We start from the raw sequence: 21,367 nt of genomic DNA, 5'->3' as shown, positions 1-21,367 counted from the left end.
AAAATTTTTAGAATCTCCCCAAGTGGTAAAGAACCTGCCTGCCAATGCAGGAGTCGTGGATCCAATCCCTGGGTCAGGAAGACCTCCTGGAGTAGGAAATGGCAACCCACTCCAGTGTTCTTCCCTGAAAAGTCCCACGGACAGACAAGCCTGATGGGCTACAGTCCATGGGGTCTCAGAGTCAGACATAACTGAAGTGACTTAACAAGCACGCATGTAAGATGTCAGGAAGGGAATAGAATACACTGGAAGATAGTGTTGGGAGGAGAGTAAGCCATTTCTGGTAGTACCCTATGGTGTTCACCCTGTTCCATAAAACCAGCTCTCTATGATTTTAAAATCAGCTAATTGAAATATAATGTTTTATGGAGAAGGCAACGGCACCCCACTCCAGTACTCTTGCCTGGAAAATCCCATGGGCAGAGGAGCCTGGTAGGCTGCAGTCCATGGGGTCGCTAAGAGTCGAACACAACTGAGCGACTTCACTTTCACTTTTCACTTTCATGCGTTGGAGAAGGAAATGGCAACCCACTCCAGTGTTCTTGCCTGGAGAATCCCAGGGATGGGGGAGACTGGTGGGCTGCTGTCTATGGGGTCGCACAGAGTCGGACACAACTGAAGCGACTTAGCAGCAGCAGCAGCAGCAGCATGCAAGTTACTATTAAGGACTTCAAGTTTAATGGCATTTTAAAAGCATAAACAGAGAGACATCTCTTGACATTATCACAATAGTTATTTCACATTTGTTCAGAATATAATAACTTGGGTGAGTTTTAGCGAAATATAAATCTTTCATCAAATAAATGTCAACTTGTAACCGTTAAAGTTTTCACATATTTTCTTTCTCTAATAATCTCATCAAAAGTTAGCAGCTGACATTTTTGTAATTTTATATTGGCTAATTTATGATTAAGAAAATAACATATCTCAGAATTGGGCTAGAGGAATGTTTTGATAATTATAATTAGGATATAAATATGCAGTAGCTAATTCAGGAGGCAGTCTGGTTTCTGCATTCTCTCTTCAGATGAATACATTCATCTTCTTCTGAATCACTTAGACTTGATGAGATAAAAATTACCTTGGTAAAAAGGATTAAACATATATATTATAAATATTGTATATTTTGTTTTAAGCAGAGATCTGGGACTTAGGAAAATGAAATGCATGAAAGAGAAGTCAACAAAGTGCTCAGTTTTGCAATAAATATATTTACTGTTTACTCTTCTCCAGGTATTACGCTGTCACTGGGGACAGGCTATGATCTCAGACCCTTAAAACCTTGAAGTCTGGTGGAGAACAGGAAATAAAATCAAAATGGTTTAATACAATATGCTGAGGTTTTAATGCTGCATAAATAAGCCCCTAAGTTCACCTGAAGTTCACCAGAAGTTTACTTCTAGGCAATTTCAGATCACACGGTGATATATTCTAGGAGAAAGAGATCAGATGTCTGTGGAGTCTAAGCTTCCAACAATTTGGGTATGCTCTCGGAGAAGGCAATGACAACCCACTCCAGTACTATTGCCTGGAAAATCCCATGGACGGAGGAGCCTGGTGGGCTGCAGTCCATGAGATCGCTAAGAGTCGGACACGACTGAGCAACTTCACTTTCACTTTCTAAGAAAAAGAGTGTAAAACGGTGTTGCTTTGTTAAGTTTAACAGAAACGTTTGAGTATGCAAACTCACTTCCTGGCCCTTCCTGAATCTTAGAAGGGGCCTTGGCCAAGGAGGGGTCTTGAGGCTTAAGTTTCTTGTTTTTTTCATTGTTTATTTAGTTATTTTGGGCTCTGCTGGGTCTTCCTTGCCGCACGGGCGCTTTCTCGAGTTGCGCTGCATGGACTTCTCTTGTTGCAGAGCACCGGCTCTAGGCACGTGGGTTCCGTAGTTGTGGCTCAGGGTCTCAGTTACACCGCGGCGTGTGGGATCTTCCTGGATCAGAGATCGAACCAGTGTCGCCCGCACTGGCAGGCGGATTCTTAACCACGGGACCACCAGGGAGGTCCCAAGGCTTAAGTTTTCAGTTCTAAAGAAACTGATTATCAGGCTAAAGATAATAAAAGGCTAGTGTATCAGCCTTTGATTCTAAGGTAAGGAGAGGCGAAGGGTGCAGTGGCAGGAGAAGTATCTAACCCAGACTATGACTGGACCAAGGAGAAGGACCGAAAAGAGAAGACACTCAGTAGACTCCTGAAGGGTGGATAGGAATTAGGCGGGTGGAAGGGGGAGGAGCCATGGGCAGGTGGGAGGGAGGGGCGAGGCAGAGGTTAGAAGGTTGCTGGCTGAGTGAATTCAAATGGTTGTTACCAAAGAGCAAGGCAAAAACGGAAACCTGCATTCCAAGAAGTGCAAGTTTCAGATGTCTTTAGAGTAAAAGGCAGAGATGTGTCAGATATCCAGGTACCATTCGGGACAGCACCATTCGCAGCATCTTCACATCCCAAGGCAGAGGCTAAATTCCTCTCCATCTCCATGTTCCCAGGGGAGAACAACTCTCCTTATCATGACCTGGGATCCTTGGAGCATTTGTCACCAGGGGGTACAAAACTGACCAGATTGTGAGTCAGAACTGATTCTTCATTTCCTGAATTGGATGGACAAGATTTTGCTGTTGTTCAGTCGCTAAGTCGTGTCCGATTCCTTGTAACCCCGGGGACTGCAGCACTCCAGGCTTCCCTGTCCTTCACTATCTACTGGAGTTTGCTCAAACTCATGTCTGTTAAGTCCATGATGCCATCCAACCATCTCATCCTCTGTTGACTTCTCCTCTTGCCCTCAATCTTTCCCAGCATCAGGGGATTATAAGCTTTTAGAAATTAACCAGAAAACAAAAGGACCACAGAAAAACTGACAATAATGGATTATGCTTGGGATTTGTTGAAGTCCGCTGTTGGTGAGGTCTCAAACTTCCCAATTTTTTATCAGGAACACAGCATAAACAGATAGCTTATATGATTGAAACTGAGACTTTTTAAATGTTATTTAGTCTTCCAGTGATTTAAATCTATGATCTTGCATTTTATTTTTCTTGTTTTAACCTAAAAGTATATTTTAACATATTCTAACTTCTAAAAGATTTAGAATATAGAAGTAGCTTGGGTTGCTGCAAATTCAGCTTAGAAAGCACTTCTTACATAAAGAAAATGGATGGGTAAGAAAGTTTGACATCAGATCTGAGAGCTGACTCATTTTGTTGTGTGTTTTTTTCAAATCCTTATTCAAGAAAATTCTGGCATCTGTAGAATCCTTACTGCTCCTGTCTGCTATAAAATATATTAAATTTAATTGAAACACCAAAAGAAAAGAGTGTTGGAAAAATCTAAGAGAATATGCCTGTACTTTCATACTTAAAAAGTACAAATCAGAATCCCAAAATGTGTATTTCTGAGTGGGGCTTTTTTTTTATTACATAGAAGAAAAGCTGATATAGCAATCAGCTCTAAACCTTTAAAAACAAGTCAGTCTCAGCTTTGTTTTCTTTTTAGATTCCCACATATTTAGCATTAAAAAAATAAACTTATAAAAGTATATCTCATGACTGTCTCTGGTAGAAAAATACTAAACCAGATTCCCCCAAGAGTGTTGGCCTCCTATGAAGGTTAACTTTTGATAAATGTGCTAGCAAAAAAGAAAAATTATCAAAATATAGTCTAGCTAGGCTTCAGTAGGTCTACTCAATTCAGTCATCCTGAGCTCAATTCATCAAAGCCAGGAAATGTGATGGTAGTCAGGATTTTCCAGCGTGTAGTTGTCTAAATATTTTAATTATTTAAAATAACCTCAGGAAAGGGAAAAAAACACTAAAATTTTCTTCTGTTAATGAAACTGTTGGCTAAGACCTATAATGAAGGGGGGGCGGGGGGGCGGAGATGCAGTGTAGTAGAGATATTAGTGAGAAAAGTATAAATGTGTCAGAAAAACAGGAAATGAGACATTGCCCAGAACCGCCCGCCCCACACACACACCCAGAATAGAGGGGCCAAATAGTTTTAGAAATCAGACTTTAACAGCGGGTATAAACAACACTGGGGTCTATAAGTAGTGTCCATTGAGTCTCTCGGAGTTAATGAGAGATAAAGTCCACAGGCTCCATACCACCCCCAGGACCCCCAAAGCACCACTAGGTCACAGCTTGCTGCTCCCGTGATGACTAAGAATAAAATCAAGTGCCAAATTCAACTCATTTTACACTTTCTGTACTAACAGCAGAATTTGTAATCTATGCCTTTAGAAAGGTTTTCTAATGTAAAACTATTCCAAAATTCACATCCAGACTCCAGCGCCCCTTTGTAAGGCTTTCCTGCACAAGTTCTAACCAGTCCCCAGTATAATCAGGACTAGCCCAAAACATTGCAGACCCTCTGGAGCTTGTAATCACAGAGTGTTTTGTCCTTTTGGGTTGAGAACACCTCCCCATTACCTAACAATTAAGTACATAATAAATTCTAACATGCTGGTGCATTGTTATGAGTTAGTAATCGAACATCACCTACCCTCCCTTCCAAATGCCAGGTACACTTTGCACCCAAGAGTAGAGAGAGTTATAGATACCGCCTCAGGGTGCTTCTCAGCAGACTATCAAGGGAATATTCCTCTTTCTGACCCACAGGGCAAATCCTCGGAACTTTAACTTTGACAACGTGGGCAATGCAATGCTGGCATTGTTTGAAGTTCTGTCCTTGAAAGGCTGGGTGGAAGTGAGGGACGTTATTATTCATCGTGTGGGGCCGGTAAGCACGCACTGGAATCCTTTGAACGAGACCACAGCTGCTTTCGTTGGCTTTGATGGATAACCATAGTTTTTTTCATTTATACAGATGCATGGAATCTATATTCATGTTTTTGTATTCCTGGGTTGCATGATTGGACTGACCCTTTTTGTTGGAGTGGTTATCGCTAATTTCAATGAAAACAAGGTAAGAATTCTTGGTTTGAATTCCGCAGGGTTTATTCTTTCCTAGCAGCTCATTTTGAGTCCTGTTTTTCATACCCGGCATGAAGTCGCCTTAAACTGTGATGTGACTGGTGTAAATAATCTCCGTAACTATTTTACAAGCTACCTCATTGCTGCCTTTCAGGGACAGTATTTAAGAGCAGGATTCTCTTGCTAAATCTTCTCTTTTGGTAAGGGTGTCATTAATTTGCCTGGGACTGAGTGAGCTCATCTCCTATTGTCCAAATTGAAAAGCTGCGAGGCGAGTTATTAAAATACAATAGCTGAAACCAATGCACTGATTGCAGGTAATATTACTTTCACAAAATGTAAATTGGATGCTTCTTGGTGAGTCAGTAGGTGATCTCAGAATTTTGATGGGTGTGGGTGGGGACTTTCAGTAGAAGTTTTGAAATCCTAATTCCTAGGATAAAAGTAAGATTTGTCTGATTTCACAGAAAACTTTGCATCCTTTATGAGTTCGGGATGCATGCTGAGTTCCTAGCAGCTCTAATGAGCACTACAAGAGCTCACAAAGGGAAAACAGCAAGTGTAATTTCCTGGCAAAAAGAGTTTGGGAGAAACGTTGCCTGTCGTTCTTCTGGACGTGGCTGCGATGCCCTCTGTTCGATTAGGGTGGATCTTCCTCCGGAATCACTTAGGTTTTCCACGGGCATGTCTCGAGTCTCACAACTTTTAAAATGCAGACTAGAGGGGTGAAATCTTTGTGTAGGGGTTTGGAAAGAGTAGACGATGGGGCCAGTATTCAGCAGTGGGGCCCATCACATGTCAGCCCATTACCGACAGGTCGTTCAAGGGTGTGAAAATGTCGCCTGTTGCTCTGCATTGAATTAAAGCTCGACTTACCTGCCTCGCACCAGGCCGTTCCTCATCACTCATAGCCGGGACCGGTTTGCATGCCTTCACTTCAGGGCCCTTTGGTTTGCATCGCTGCACGTGGGACTGTCTCATTCACGTCCCCCCAGGCTCTCCACGTGTGTGGTACCAGCGACTCAGCCAATTGCTACCTTTGATGTCTGCCTAATGAGGATGTCATTTCGTTCTGCTTTTCAAAGGGTACCACTTGAAAATCTCCTCTCTGGCCTCCAATGATACTCCAGCTCATGGAAACATGGAATTTAGAGAGAGAGAAAAATAGAGATCATTTGGCCCAGCCCCCTGTTTTACGTTCCCACATTCATAAATGAGTTTCTTTAAGCCCTACCATGTGTTCCATTTAATATCACATGGGAAGAGGACAATGGATCTTTTTAGATGCCTTTGAGCCATGCCAGGGAGCAGACACTGAGAATTCCAAAACCCAGGCTGAAGTTAATGAGTCAGTTGACAGAGATTAGGGACTGCTTGCCCAGAACACCTTCCCAGGCCTTCTGAGCAGATCTGATTGCAGATGAATTCGGTTCAATTCAGTGACATAAATGAAACAACATAAAATATCCAGTAAGTGAAGGCAGGTGCATAATTAATTGCAGCCCTTAAACTTAGAGGAATGGCTGAAGTAATCAGAATAACCAGAGGTCTTGGCTGTATTGATGTTTGGAAGGAAGAAAGAAAGAAACCTCTTGGCCTGAGAGAACAGAGAGTGGATGTCAGCTCAGATGGGCTCTTAGGAAAAGGGAAAAATGGAAGAAACTGTATAACAGACATAAAAAACATGATCAGTTCATTAGAGATGTAAATTTCTCAATTATGTGAACCTTTTAGGAAAGATTGTTTTTTGTGATAGAATATCTCAAAACCTTTAGATAAATTGTTTATAAAAATAACATAAAAACTCACAAGGTATATATAAATTAGTAATTAGATGGAAATGTACTTACATGTACATATTAGAGAAATATCAAATATTAATGTACCAAATATACAAATCAATAAATTATAACCAGAGTAACAAAGTGAGATAGAAGAAAATGAGAGGAAGAAAATAACAAACACATGAACAGAAATTAATGGTATTGAACCCAAAGTAACTTATAGAAAAGCCCAAGAATGGTAAAAGCTGGTTTGTTACACTAAATTAGAGTGATAAGCCTCGGGCAGAGGTAAGCATGAACAAAAATGTGGAAAAGCAAGCCATGGTAAGTAAAATAGTGTCACTGTTACAGGGATGAAAGTTAGGCTTTCAGAATAGAACACAGAGCCCTAGGAGAGACCCATGTGTATATGGAACAGAAGTAGCACAGGTCAGTGGCCAAGATAAGACTACCCATAGTGATGCTGCGGTAACTGACTGACTGTCTCGGTCTCAGAAACTGAGATTCCTGCCTTACAGCATACTCAAAAATGAATTCCAGATCAGTGAAAGACCCAACTATGAAAAACAAAATTTAAACCATTTTTAAACCATGGAGAATCTGCTTTTGACCCTGGAATAGTTGTAGAGTTCTTGACATTAACCACAAAGTGAAATCCATATAGAAAAAAAAATTTACAAGTCAGATTATATTAAAAGGAAAAGTTTCTGAATGATAAAGGACATATTAAGCAAAATTTTAAAAAATAAAGCTGAGAAAATATTTATAATTCACATACCTGACCAAAGATTAGTATCCAGGATATATTAAGAATTCCTACAAAACATCAAAAGTAATATCCAAATACAAAAATGAGCAAAGAATATGAACAGGCAATTCTCAAAGGAACACATGGGAATCACCATTTATACATATTAAAATATTTCATCTCATTAATATTAAAGCTATATCAGATACATTTCACACTCATCAAATTTCCAAATTAAAATATCTGATAAAGTCAAGTACGGGCCAGAATATGAGGAAATGGGAACACTTGTAGATTGAAACCAACGTTGTTGATTATTGCTCTTTTGGAAATCTCTGGTAAATGTGGAAATATGAAAACTTCTAGACCCCAGCAGTTCCTCTCTTAGAGATTGAGCACAGAACAAGACGTTTCCCATGAAACAGTACACATGTGTTCATGGCAGCATTGTTTATAGTCTGTAAGCCTAAAATGATAACTTCTGACAGATGTGTACAGTGGGATACGATGTGAGCGGTTAACATAAACTAATCAGATCTAGTATCTAGTTGTATGGAAAACATAATGTTCAATGAAGATAAAAACAAAACTACATAAGTTACCGCACGTAGAATACCATTACATAATTTTTAAAATTCAAAACAAACACATTTTTATGTATGCATACATAAGTGTCAAAAGTCTGAAAATGCAGTGAGAAGGGTGCCCCTCAGGCACAGTTAGCTTGGTGTCAGGTAAGGCACGCTGGGAGCGGGGAGGTGTTTTTCCCAGTTTCTTAAATTATGCATGAGCGCTCAGTCGCTTCAGTCGTGTCCGATTCTTTGCCCCCCTATAGACTGCAGCGGGCCAGGCTCCTTTCTCCGTGGGATTCTCTAGGCAAGAATACTGGAGTGGGTTGCCATGCCCTCCTCCAGAGGTTCTTAAATTATACTTCTGTCTTTATAATATAATGTAATGAAATGTGACATAATAAATTCATGTGCATTGTAATAAAGTGCTCTGTTACATAACAATATCCGATCTCATTAATCGGTTGTCGCAGGGCTAATTTCTTAAAGAGCTAAATTCTCTGACCTCAAACCACTTGAAAATACAGTCTCACGATGGCATATATCAGAATGATTTCTCAAAAGACACAATAGCCTTAACCAGAAGCAGAAGCTTTGACGAGCTGTCATGTCGCTGCAGCATTTTCTCCAACGAAAGGGAAGGGAACTAACCACTGTTAGAGTCCGTACCCCTTTTTGGAAGTATAATCATATTGAAAACCTTCCTTAGATTTTTCCCAAACCTGAGTCTCATACACGTTCAAAGATGCCAGCTGAAGGCTGCTGAATGTTCTCTAATCTCACGGCCCTTCCTTTCTGGAATTCCTCTCAAGAACAAGTGTGAGAATTCTGACCATGTTTATCCAGCCGCCACGGTACTGGAAGAATGTCTTTGTCTTAAACCCACGTCCATTCTGTGAGTAGCAGCAGCCCGTTTGCAGTGTCCTTGGCGTAGAGCACACGACAAAGGGTCTCTCTCTGCTTTCCTTTGTTTATTAAGGGGACGGCTCTGCTGACTGTAGATCAGAGAAGATGGGAAGATTTGAAGAGTCGACTGAAGATAGCACAGCCTCTTCATCTGCCACCTCGCCCGGGTATCAAAGATGCTCTGATTTTATTCATGTTGGGCACTACTGTTCCTGATTCCCCAGGAGTCTAAGATTTCAATTAAAATAATAATCAAGAGGCCACTAGGCGGTTCTGCATAAGTTAACATAGAAACAGCCTCCAAACTACAGATCTCTCCGTAGGCTATTAAAATCAACCACCCAAAGGCCATGCTTCAGTGCTCTCAGGATAAGCCTTAATGAAAAAATGAATTTTTAAATAAAATATATTTGTGCTTGCCTTTTAAACACGTGAGTGAAATGTATTAAACTGACAGAAATTGAATGATGCGCTTCTCCTTCCAATACAGACGGCTTCATGCACCGTCGTTTTAAATATTCAGACCCAGCCATTCCTGAAAAACACTTTACAAGAGATTGAACTGTAGGAGAAAAAAAAAAAAATGTAATGGGTTTTAAGATGAGCATTAAAGAAAAATGAAAGGCAAGAATGTAAATGTGACCTATGTCTAAAAGGCCCTTGCCTAAACCTTTCTGTTTCAGATAATGATGGTTTTAGAGCTAAGATGTACGACATAACCCAGCATCCATTTTTTAAGAGGACAATCGCATTGCTGGTCCTGGCTCAGTCGGTGTTGCTGTCCGTCAAGGTACTTTATTACACCCCTAAAGACCCTGGGAGTGAAATTGTTTACTCATCGGTGGGTCCGAGAACATTTCAGGCAGCCATGTCCAGTTACAGTCTGCATTTATACAAATTAAAATTCGCAATTGTGTTCAGATGGGAGGAGGAGGGGCGAGTGTTCCCGTGTTGATGGATGCGGACACAGACCTGCATGCTGTTTCTGTTCCAGTGGGACGTCGAGGACCCGGTGACTGTCCCTCTGGCCACCATGTCGGTCGTCTTCACGTTCATCTTTGTTCTGGAGGTACATGGGTCAGCTGGAGCCGGGGTCCACAGCGCACCTTCTCAACAATCTCCTCCTTCAGAGGCACTTCCTTTTTGTTGTGTGTTCCCTGGCTTTTGAAGTCCTCTTAGAGGGAAGGGAATGGCATGCTCTTAGAATATTTCCTTTACAGGCTGTTCTAGCTTGACCAAACACTTCACTTTATATTTCCATTTTTTTCTAACTACAAGAATTGCTGACTGCTGTTGATTGTTGTATCTGAACATCAGCCTGTCTAGTTAGGTGAGTTCTAATACTTATAGTGAACGGCACAAACCACCATCATTCAGGGACTCAAATTGCAATGTGGTGGCAAAGGGAGTTGGCCCAGGCAAGATTATTTGAATATATGGCCCATATCACATCAGTTTCCAGTGCAGTCCTCTTTGAAAAACAAGCAGATTTTTTTTTTACCCTGTACCGATTGATGTTTCCCAAAATCTATGGACTTTTACTTGAGGAAGAAAAATGTCCTGCTATCAGAACTAGTCATAAAAGAAGGAGAAAAGAGTGTGGCGAATATAGATTTGCATGTATATGTGTGTATTTATTGGAGAAGGCAATGGCAACCCACTCCAGTACTCTTGCCTGGAAAATCCTATGGATGGAGGAGCCTGGTAGGCTGCGGTCCATGGGGTCGCTAGGAGTCAGACACGACTGAGCGACTTCACTTTCACTTTTCACTTTCATGCATTGGAGAAGGAAATGGCAACCCACTCCAGTGTTCTTGCCTGGAGAATCCCAGGGATGGGGGAGCCCGGTGGGCTGCCATCTATGGGGTCGCACAGAGTAGGACACGACTGAAGCGACTTAGCAGCAGCAGCAGCAGCAGCAGTGTGTATTTATATATATATATTTGCTGTTGTTATTTAACTGCTAAGTTGTGTCCAAGTCTTTGCAATCCCATGCCCTGTAGCCTGCCAGGCTCTTCTGTCCATGGAATTTCCCAGACAAGAATTCAGAAGTGGGTTGCGTCTTCCTTCTCCTGGGGATCTTCCTGACTCAGGGATGAAAACTTGGCAAGTGGATACTTTACCACTGAGCCACCAGGGGAACCTGTTTATATATAAACACATACACGTATATACCCAGAAAGAAAGAAAGTGAAGTCGCTCAGTCGTGTCCGACTCTTTGCGACCCCATAGACTGTAGTCCACCAGGCTCCTCCGTCCATGGGATTTTCCAGGCAAGAGTACTGGAGTGGGGTGCCATTTTCTTCTCTAGAGGATCTTCCCGACCCAGGGATTAAACCCAGGTCTCCCACATTGTAGGCAGGAGCCTACAGGCTCCTGAGCCACCAGGGAAGCCATTAACGCATCAGTAATAAAGACTTCTCTTTGGTTTCTACATCCTTTAAAATATAATGTGCTTCAAGTTAGGACATCTGAATGTGTGCTGTTGAACACTCAGCTTCAGCTCACCATCTTCATCGCTTTTCCCCAGGTTACGATGAAGATCATAGCAATGTCTCCTGCCGGTTTCTGGCAAAGCAGAAGAAATCGGTACGATCTGCTGGTGACGTCACTGGGTGTTGTCTGGGTGGTCCTTCACTTTGCCCTCCTGGTAAGCACATCACTGAAGTTCATTTTAGTCAGTAATTTCAGTTCAGGTAATTCTGTTTCCAGTCCCATTTCTGTCCAGACCTTGCTTTAAGACAGGATTTCTGTGCTCAGAAAGATACTGGGTGTCCTCAAAACAGTTGTTACCTTCAGCGTCAGGGGCTGTGCCAAGCCCAGGTGGGCTCTGAGTCACCCAGACTCATGTACATGACAGATGGTTCAGAGCGTTAAAGAGCTGCAAGTCACTATGCCAGGAATTGAGAAGAAGGTCGTGGGCAAGACAAAGACAGTACCGCTGTCAAGAACCTCACAGCCTGGAGCTTCAGACCTGTATTCATGAAATGCTACCGGTCAATGAGAATCACAGCTACAGTGAGGGTGATGGGGAGACCTGTGTCCCTGTGATGACAGGGCAGTGTGTGGCAGCTTCGTCAGAGAGATTCTAGAAGGCATCCCCCCAGGGAGTGATGACTGGGTTCAGCCTGTATGGTGAAGGTAGAACATTCCAGGGAGCTTCCACTATGATGGGAGAGTTCAGCAGTTTAGACAATGTGACGGGGTCAAAGTGGCCAGGGGAATGTGGCACCAGATCTGGTTGGGTGAGAAGGCATCAGACTTGTCATACAGAGTGAAGTAAGTCAGAAAGAGAAAAGCAAACATTGTTTTATATATGTGTGTGTGTGTGTGTGTGTGTGTGTGTGTGTGTGTGTTGTGAAAGTTATGGCCAACCTAGAGAGCATATTAAAAAGCAGAGACATTACTTTGCCAACAAAGGTCCATCCAGTCAAGGCTATGGTTTTTCCCGTAGTCATGTACGGATGTAAGAGTTGGACAATAAAGAAAGCTGAGCACCAAAGAATTGATGCTTTTGAACTGTGGTGTTGGAGAAGACTCTTGAGAGTCCCTTGGACTGCAAGGAGATCCAACCAGTCCATCCTAAAGGAGATCAGTCCTGGGTGTTCATTGGAAGGACTGATGCTAAAGCTGAAACTCCAATACTTTGGCCACCTGATGCGAAGAGCTGACTCATTGGGAAAGACCCTGATGCTGGGAAAGATTGAGGGCAGGAGGAGAAGAGGACGACAGAAGATGAGATGGTTGGATGGCATCACTGACTCAATGGGCATAAGTTTGAGTAAACTCCGGGATTTGGTGATGGACAGGGAGGCCTGGCGTGCTGTAGTCCATAGGGTCACAAAGAGTTGGACATGACTGAGCGATTGAACTGAACTGAACTGATATATATGAAATCTAGACAGATGCTACTGATAAACCTACTTTCAGGGCAGGAATAGAGATGCAGAGAATGGATTTATGGACACAAGGTGGGAAAGGGAGAGGGGGATGAACTGAGAGAGAAGCACTGACATAAATCCACTGCCACGTGTGACACAGCTGGTGGGAAGCTACTGCACAGCACCGGGAGCTCAGAGGGGCACTCTGTGGTGCCCTAGAGGGATGGCATGGGGGAGAGGTGCATAGGGAGCTCAGCGTGGTGCTCTGTGATGCCTAGAAGGATGGCATGGGGGAGAGGCGCACAGGGAGCTCAGCATGGTGCTCTGTGGTGCCCTAGAGGGATGGCATGGGGGAGAGGAGCACAGGGAGCTCAGCATGGCACTCTGTGGTGCCCTAGAGGGATGGCATGGGGGAGAGGTGCACAGAGAGCTCAGCGTGGTGCTCTGTGATGCCCTAGAGGGATGGCATGGGGAGAGGCACACAGGGAGCTCAGTGTGGTGCTCTGTGGTGCCCTAGAGGGATGGCATGGGGGAGAGGAGCACAGGGAGCTCAGCATGGCACTCTGTGGTGCCCTAGAAGGATGGCATGGGGGAGAAGAGCACAGGGAGCTCAGTGTGGCACTCTGTGATGCCCTAGAGGGATGGCATAGGGGAGAGGAGCACAGCTCAGCATGGCACTCTGTGATGCCCCAGAGGGATGGCATGGGGGAGAGGAGCACAGGGAGCTCAGCGTGGTGCTCTGTGGTGCCCTAGAGCGATGGGATGGGGAAGAGGGAGGGGTACCCACGAGGCAGGGGATATATGTATACATATAGCTGATTAAGGTTATTGTACATCAGAAACTAATGCAACATTGTAAAACAATTATACTCCAATAAATAAAGCTAGTTTAAAAAAAAATAAAATGAAAAAAAAATGTGTCAGACCTCTTGGACCTTGTAGTTCAGGTAAAGGATTAAGTCCTCATCCTGGGAGCCTGGGGTGTCATCACTTCCAGAATGCAAAGAAAGAAGATATCTACACTAGGCTTTGGGCTCACACAGCAAGAAGGAGCAGCAAAGTCCATGCTTGTCTCTTTCTCCAGAGAAACTCAGTCCAAGCAGGACGGTGAGTAAGCATCCTAATTCTGGATGTCCCCAAAGAGAATATCTCATACCTGCAAGACCAGCTCGCCCTTCTGCCTGACTGCTCCTGCCCTTCTCTGGGAACCTGTGGTCCTTGAAGAATGTTCCTTCTCCGCTCTGTTCTGCAGCAGACTGTTGTGAAGGAAGGTGCAGTCCTTGTTCCCATTCCGAGACGCTCCTGTGCAGACTCATTCATTTCCTTGTTGTTGTTGTTGTTCAGTCGTTAAGTCATGTCCGACTCTGTGACCCCATGGACTGCAGCTCGCCAGGCTTCCCTGTCCCTCACCATCTCTCGGAGTTTCTTGAAGTTCACGTCCATTGCATCAGCGATCCATCCAACCATCTCATCCTCTGTCGCCCTCTTCTCCTTCTGCCTTCAGTCTTTCCCATCATCAGGGTCTTTTCTAATGAGTTGACTGTTGCATCAAGTGGCCAAAGTATTGGAGTTTCAATTTCATTTCCTTGCCCCTCACCAAGGAGCTTCCCTTGCCGGGGACCCACCTGTGATGGGCGTCATTTGACTAAGCAAAGTTCCCTGGGGAATAATCAAGCTTGGACATCAGCTTAATGCCTCCGTTGTCATTGCGGTTGTAGCTGGTGGGCTTTGTTCTCAGATGAAGCTCTCTTCATCATGGACCACACAGACTCATCTCTTGCTGCCAATCACACACTTGAAGGAAGAGCTGGGTGTGTTTCTGAGAGGGAGGGAACTTATCTGAAATCAGCTTAGACTAACATGGATGCGGCCGGCTGCGATCCAGAGACCTTCACAGAGAAGGAAGCTGGAGCTGACCCCACAGTCTCTTTCTGCATCAGCACCCCATCTGTTGGAAGAAGAAGCCGGGATCCCTTTATCTGCTGCCTCCCTCAACTTCTTCCTGTTGCATTGCTATCCTAGGGACTTCCCGCCCCTCCAAGGATCTGGTCACTATTTTATCAATATGTAAAGTAAGTTTTAAAATACAGAGTTCAGCTGAGCAACACAGAGATGAAAGTTCTATTTAAGGTTTGATTTTATAGCTAATACTTATTCATGAGTTTTGACGGTGACCTTTTCAGCACCTTTTTAAGATAAATTTCTTAAGAGGAATTTTCACATTTTATTAAGCTCATTATTCGGTAGACTTCACAGAAGGCTTAAAATGAAAGATGGGACAGTAACAAGATCTTTCATGCAAATTACGAGGGGCTCTCCATTTAAATTGCAGAACGCGTACACCTACATGATGGGAGCGTGTGTGATTGTCTTCCGGTTTTTCTCCATCTGCGGGAAGCATGTGAGTACCTTGTGAAGATGCTGTCAGAGGTCACGTGTGCACCGAAGGAAGGAGGATGACTAGCTGCTGCGGCTGCCCTTCTGGGTCTCCAGGGCTGCAGCTAACAAATTCCTAGACACCATAAGTCAAAATGAGCAAATAATGAAATGAATCGGTTGCTTAGTTATCTTGTGATATGTTTCCTGACATTTGTGTTGTTTTATTGATTCTTCTCATTTGCTAAGTGAACTCAGTCATCATTTAAAGATAACATATCAAGCATGAAAGCAAAAACTAATGGTCTTTCTCAATGCTTCTTTATTTTTATTGTTTTTATTTTTCATAGAGGTAAGTCGTCTGGGGGGGTCTTTCCAGGTGGGGCTGGTGGTGAAGAACACACCTGCCCATGCAGGAGACATGAGAGATGCGGGTTCAATCCCTGGGTCGGGAAGATCCCCAGGAGGAGCGTATGGCAACCCACTCCAGTGTTCTTGCCTGAAGAATCCCACGGACAGAGGAGCCTAGTGGGCTACAGCCCATAGCGTCACAAAGAGTCAGACATGACTGAAGTGACTTAGCACACACACACACAAGTCATTTTCAATGCAGAGAAGGAGAATCTTCAACAAACATTCATGATCCTGTGATTCCACATTTCTTGATATCCTTGTTAATGCTTAACACATTACACGTGTATTTTTCATGTTTAAGGCATGGTTTCCTTTTTTGTTACTCACTTTATTTCATATATAGTCCATATTTCCACATAATCAATATATTTTGTATTTGATGGTTATTTGGTATTTTATCATTGTTAAGGTTTTGTTTTTGTGAATGTTTATTTGTGTAAGAATCCTGAGTCTACTTGCTTTCAGCCAAAAATATACAGAGGCATCACAGAGAATCAGTGAGCAAGAGAAGAGAAAAATGGGAGGCTAAAAATATTGAGGTGGAACTTTCATTAATTCGGCAAAGAGGCTGAAGTTTGAGATACAAGTAGAATTTCTCTATGTCAAATGATTTTAATAATATTCAAATTTAATACCAAATAGCAAACAACTTCCAAATGTTGTTGTTCAGTCGCTGAGTTGTGTCTGACTCTTTGCAACCCCATGGACTGTGGCCCACCAGGCCCTTCTGTCCATGGGATTTCCCAGGCAAGAATACTGGAGTGGGTTTCCTTCTCCAGGGGATCTTCCCGGTTTATTTACCACTGAGCAAGCAACTTTCAAATGATATCCTTGTAAATCACTTTTGTGTCAGACTGCTTAAACGGTATGTCCTTCCCAAGATGGCTTGTGAATTGAATATTCCCTGTATCTCTCTCTTTTTTTTTCTCTCTTTTCCCACCCCTACCCCCAAATCCTTCCTCTGCATTCAGGTAACCCTGAAGATGCTTCTCCTGACGGTGGTCGTCAGCATGTATAAAAGCTTCTTTATCATAGTGGGCATGTTCCTATTGCTGCTGTGTTATGCTTTCGCTGGAGTTGTCTTATTTGGTACTGTGAAATATGGAGAAAACATTAACAGGTTGGTGTATATTTATCTTTGTATTCAAATAGTAAACTTTTCTAGTAATGAAATCATGAGTAAATATGTACATGTTTTAAACAAAGATGGGGAAGCAATTATTTGAAAATTAAAGTAAAATGACCAAATTTTAAATAATGTTTTTCTCATCGAAAACAGTATGCATGCTTACTTTAGAAACTTTAGAAAATTCAGAAATACAAGAAAACAAAAAGAACCCATAATTCCATCCCCATGCAGAAATAACCACGTCTAATGCCTGGTAAATTCCAGAAATTTTTCTATCACATACTGCCAGAAGTGATATATTATTTTTTTTAATTGAACAATTTTGAGATGGCTCTGGGATTTTTCCTTTTTTTAAGACAAGCATTGTAATTTAGAACCCACAAATGATTATTATACATGAAAAGCATTTTTCAAAGATTGTCTTAAATTTCGTGGAACTGTATCGGAGTATTTTTTTTTTTGACGTCCTAACAGAAAAAAAATTAAATGTATCATGTTGCAGAGACTACTTATTTGATACATGGTGGTTACATCTTTTTTTTTTTTTTCTCATTTAGTTGTTTATTTCAACCTTTCTTTAACGTCTTAATAACTTTATCAAGAAACAAGTCAAACCTGTGAAAATACCTGTTAGCAGTCAACATATTTTTATAAATTTCTGTACTATGATGCAAAGATATTTTAAACACTCAATGGTTCATCAAGGGCCTAATTCTCACATAAGCAGCAGTTTTAAAATTCAGATTATGGTGGTTACATCTTTTATAGCATAATCCTTGTAAAAGAAGGAATCAGTTTTAATTGTCAAAGCTTGCTTTCCCAGTCATTCAAGATGAATGGCAATAAATTGTTGGCGCTGAGCTAGGGTTGAGCTATTGAGATAGCTCTACTTGGAGGCAAGTATAAATAACAAACAAATAAGAGGCTGTAACCTTTGGAAATGGTAGCTTAGCAACCAAATTTGCTCCAAAATCCACCTGTTTTGATGGTGACAACCTTTCCTACTTCCTGACAAACCATATCACTCATATTGTTTGTTTGCTTTTCCTCAAATTAGGCATGCAAACTTTTCTTCAGCTGGCAAAGCTATTACTGTACTGTTCCGAATTGTCACAGGAGAAGACTGGAATAAGATCATGCACGACTGTATGGTAAATGTCTCTTCATTACTAACAAAGCCTAGACTTAGAAGCAGATGAAACTCTTTGGTGATGTAATGGCACCATCATTCTTGTAGTGTCAAGACTGTATACAAAACACATATCCTGGCTCTTTAATCCTCTTAAATTACAGTATATACACATACAAGAAAGATATCCAGTGAACCCAACTCAAGCTATTGTAGTTCCATTCAACAAATTTGCATCATTTGAGCACTGTTCTGTCCCTCCGTCTTTGACATTCTGGCAGTCAAGTTCAAAGAAGAGAGTTCCTATTCTTTGATTTAATTTCTTCAACAGATCCTCACTAGACCCCTGTTTTTGTGCTGGCCCCTGTACTAGGTGCTAGGGCTTCAGCGAGTCCAAGGCATTCTCGAGCAGCTTATATCAGGGGTTCCAAGCCATACTCTTCCCCAGGTATCCTCGCTTCTAGGGGCTAAGTCTTCACCATCCTCAGGTCTCAGTTCAAAGCCAGTTCCTTCAGGAACCCTGCCCAACACTAAGACTGCGGTTCTGTGTTCTCCAGGTGTTCTGTATTTCTTCTTGGCTGTGTGTTGCACAACCATAGTGAGTTATCAGCTTGATTGGTTCATTTCATCTCCCTCTCACCCTCCAAACCAACTGAAAAAAGAAATTTCTGCAAACATGGCAGTTCAGTGGCCACCACTCCTGTGTGGTTATTGAGCCCCCGAGGTGCGATTGGTGCAACTGAGGAATTGAATTTTCAATCATATTTTAATTGTATTGACTGTTAATGAACATAACTTTGAAATTTGATAGCCCCATGGAGCGGGCTTCCCTGGTGGCTCAGATAGTAAAGAATCTGCCTCTCAATGCAGGAGACCCAAGTTCGATCCCTGGGTCGGGGAGATAGCCTGAAGGAGAAGATGGCAACCCCGTCTAGTATTCTTGCCTGGAGAATCCCTTGGACCGAGGAGCCCTGAGGGCTACAGTCCATGGGGTCACAAAAGAGTCCAGCTCGACTGAGCGACTAACACTTTGACTGTCACTGATGTGGAGTTGGCGGCTACCAGGTGGACCGCAGGACTCTAGACTGTCAGCAGCAGGGAGAAGGGGAGGGGCCTGGGGATAAACCGGGCACAGAGGAGGAAGGAGCTCCGGAACTTTATGTATGAGTGAGAATTTACCAAAGCAAAAATAATACAAGGCAGAATTGATTAAATTCTAGATAAAAAAAATAAACAAGCATAAGGCTGTGGAAACATAGAAGACCTAGGTCTCTCTGACCGAAAGAAACCTGGAAGTTTCTCAGAGGGGTGTGAGTTTTATTGGGCCAGTGGAGAATGGGCAAGCTTAGGAATTCCCCTGGTGGTCCAGTGGTTGAGACATCGGCTTCTGGTGCAGGAGGTTCAGATTTGATCCCTGGTCAGGGAGCTAAGATCCCACAGGCCCTGAGGCCAAAAAAAAAAAAAAAAAAACCAAAACATAAAACAGAAGCAATATTGTAACAGATTCAGTAAAGACTTTAAAAATGGTCCACATCAAAAAAAAAAAAGAAGGCTTTTGATAACCTGAAATCTTGTGCCATTTAATGACGTCTCATAGTGATGCTCCAAGTATTAGGATTCTGGCTTTTTCTTACATAATCTGAATGTGAATTTGCTGTGTAGCACGAATCTTCCTAAATCTTCAGCCATTACTGAACTCAGAGAATTTTCTAAAGCGCCTTTTGGTCGGACTCTCTGTGTTTGCATCACAGCGACTACTGGCCCTTCGGAACTAGTGGACGTGGCAGAAAGTGTCTCTTGGGAGAAACGACTTCATTTTTGTTGTGCTTCTCAAATGGCAATGAACTTGGGATTCTGCAAGACCAAAAGCGTGGCATACATGAAATATTCTTTTTGATTTTGACCGCAGATGGTGTACCCAGTGTATGGGGCTCTGAGAGATGACTTTGAAGTTAATTATATTTTATATTGTTAGGAATATGTTCACAATTACAGGTAGATAAGGGGAATTTATATTCTCCTCTGTTCTCACCCTGGCCCCCCCTCTTCCCTGCCGTGGCCCCACAGGTCCAGCCCCCCTTTTGTACTCCCGATGAATTTACATACTGGGCAACAGACTGTGGAAATTATGCCGGGGCACTTATGTATTTCTGTTCATTTTATGTCATCATTGCCTACATCATGCTAAATCTACTTGTAGGTAAGTAATGCTCGTTGAATATTTTCTCAATCTCTTTAAACTCAGGTTGTTAGATAATTATGTACAATTTCCAAGTAATTATCCCGGGTTGTTTGGGGTGGGTGTTTTATGGCATTAATTATAAATTGTTGCCTCTTGGTCCAGAAACTGAAAAGACCTTTGAAAGGCACATAAATGACAGTTGATTGTAATTTCAAGTGTTGTCCTATTTATTATGTCCATTAATTTCAAAAGCTCTTCTCATGGGTTCAGTTGAACAAATATCAGAAAAGGCTACCTTTGCCGCCTTGAAATATCACAATTATGTTTTCAAAAGATATACATTGTCCACCCAGCTGTGGGGCCACCAGAACTCAATCTGACCTTTAAAAAGTGCCCTGGAACTCTTAACGAAGAGTTGAAGCCAGCTGGCATGAGCAGCTATAGACACAGAATGCATGTTTATGCTCATGACCCTCATGCTTTGGAAAGGCAGGAGCTGGATGAATAGCCTGATCCAAGTGTAAAACATGCCAACTTGGAAACCGTACTAAAAGCCCTTTAAAAATTTGGCTTATAATGTAGGTGATAAAATTCATTATTTATAATCGATGTTTTACTTTTTGGGAAAAATGACAGATTAGCATAATTGCCTAACATCCTCATTTTTCTTTTCTTTTCTTTTTTTTCTTTAGCCATAATTGTGGAGAATTTCTCCTTGTTTTATTCCACTGAGGAGGACCAGCTTTTAAGTTACAATGATCTTCGCCACTTTCAAATCATATGGAACATGGTGGATGATAAAAGAGAGGTGAGAGAATCGATTATTGTCTCATGCCCTACCCCAAAGACACTTACTGCCTTATTGCAAACTTTTCAGTGGTTTTGTGGTTGACAGTTGACATGTATTGAATTTGGATTGAACGGCCATTGCTGAATTGCAGAAAGCTGTCATTGACAATTTAGAAGGATGCGCTAGGAGGGGAGAGAGACAAAAGAGCTCCCCGTCCTGTTCTTTCCAACCATAAGTGTCCTATCCTTCCGACATTGGGAAGGTCAGCAAGGAGAAGAAACTACGGGAGCTCTAAAGAGGCCAACCTGGGCTCAGGGCAGGATGGGGTGAGGTTTACATCACCATAGTGATCTGTAAGGCAGATTCAAACAGCAATTCTGATTAGAAGTGCAAAGGAGTTATTTAAAGTGGTTTCTGAAAGTTACCATTTTGGACTTTACCATTTGGATGTTTTCATCGTAAATCTTACCCAAGATTTCCTACAGTTTGTCAGAGCAGCAGCTGCTCTTGCCCCCTCCCCTCCCCTCCCCCCAT

The 21,367-nt window shown here is 42.4% G+C and overlaps 1 protein-coding gene across 1 annotated transcript in view; it reads left to right on the top strand.

The window, feature by feature from the left end:
- NALCN (sodium leak channel, non-selective) overlaps positions 1–21,367 on the top strand; it is a 281,606-nt gene that overhangs the window by 244,734 nt on the left and 15,505 nt on the right. Inside the window, exons 28-38 of the mRNA XM_055542965.1 lie at positions 4,611–4,731; positions 4,819–4,917; positions 9,006–9,099; positions 9,616–9,722; positions 9,927–10,001; positions 11,463–11,582; positions 15,146–15,214; positions 16,575–16,723; positions 17,790–17,883; positions 19,929–20,061; positions 20,736–20,851. Of these exons, the coding sequence (XP_055398940.1) occupies positions 4,611–4,731; positions 4,819–4,917; positions 9,006–9,099; positions 9,616–9,722; positions 9,927–10,001; positions 11,463–11,582; positions 15,146–15,214; positions 16,575–16,723; positions 17,790–17,883; positions 19,929–20,061; positions 20,736–20,851 (1,177 nt within the window). The remainder of the gene's footprint in view (positions 1–4,610; positions 4,732–4,818; positions 4,918–9,005; positions 9,100–9,615; positions 9,723–9,926; positions 10,002–11,462; positions 11,583–15,145; positions 15,215–16,574; positions 16,724–17,789; positions 17,884–19,928; positions 20,062–20,735; positions 20,852–21,367) is intronic.

The sequence above is a fragment of the Bubalus kerabau genome, chromosome 12 (assembly GCF_029407905.1).
Source record: "Bubalus kerabau isolate K-KA32 ecotype Philippines breed swamp buffalo chromosome 12, PCC_UOA_SB_1v2, whole genome shotgun sequence".
In the NCBI taxonomy this organism is placed as follows: Eukaryota; Metazoa; Chordata; class Mammalia; order Artiodactyla; family Bovidae; genus Bubalus; species Bubalus kerabau.
The sequence above is the reverse complement of the archived record's forward strand: the minus strand, read 5'-3'. Positions and strand labels throughout refer to the sequence as shown.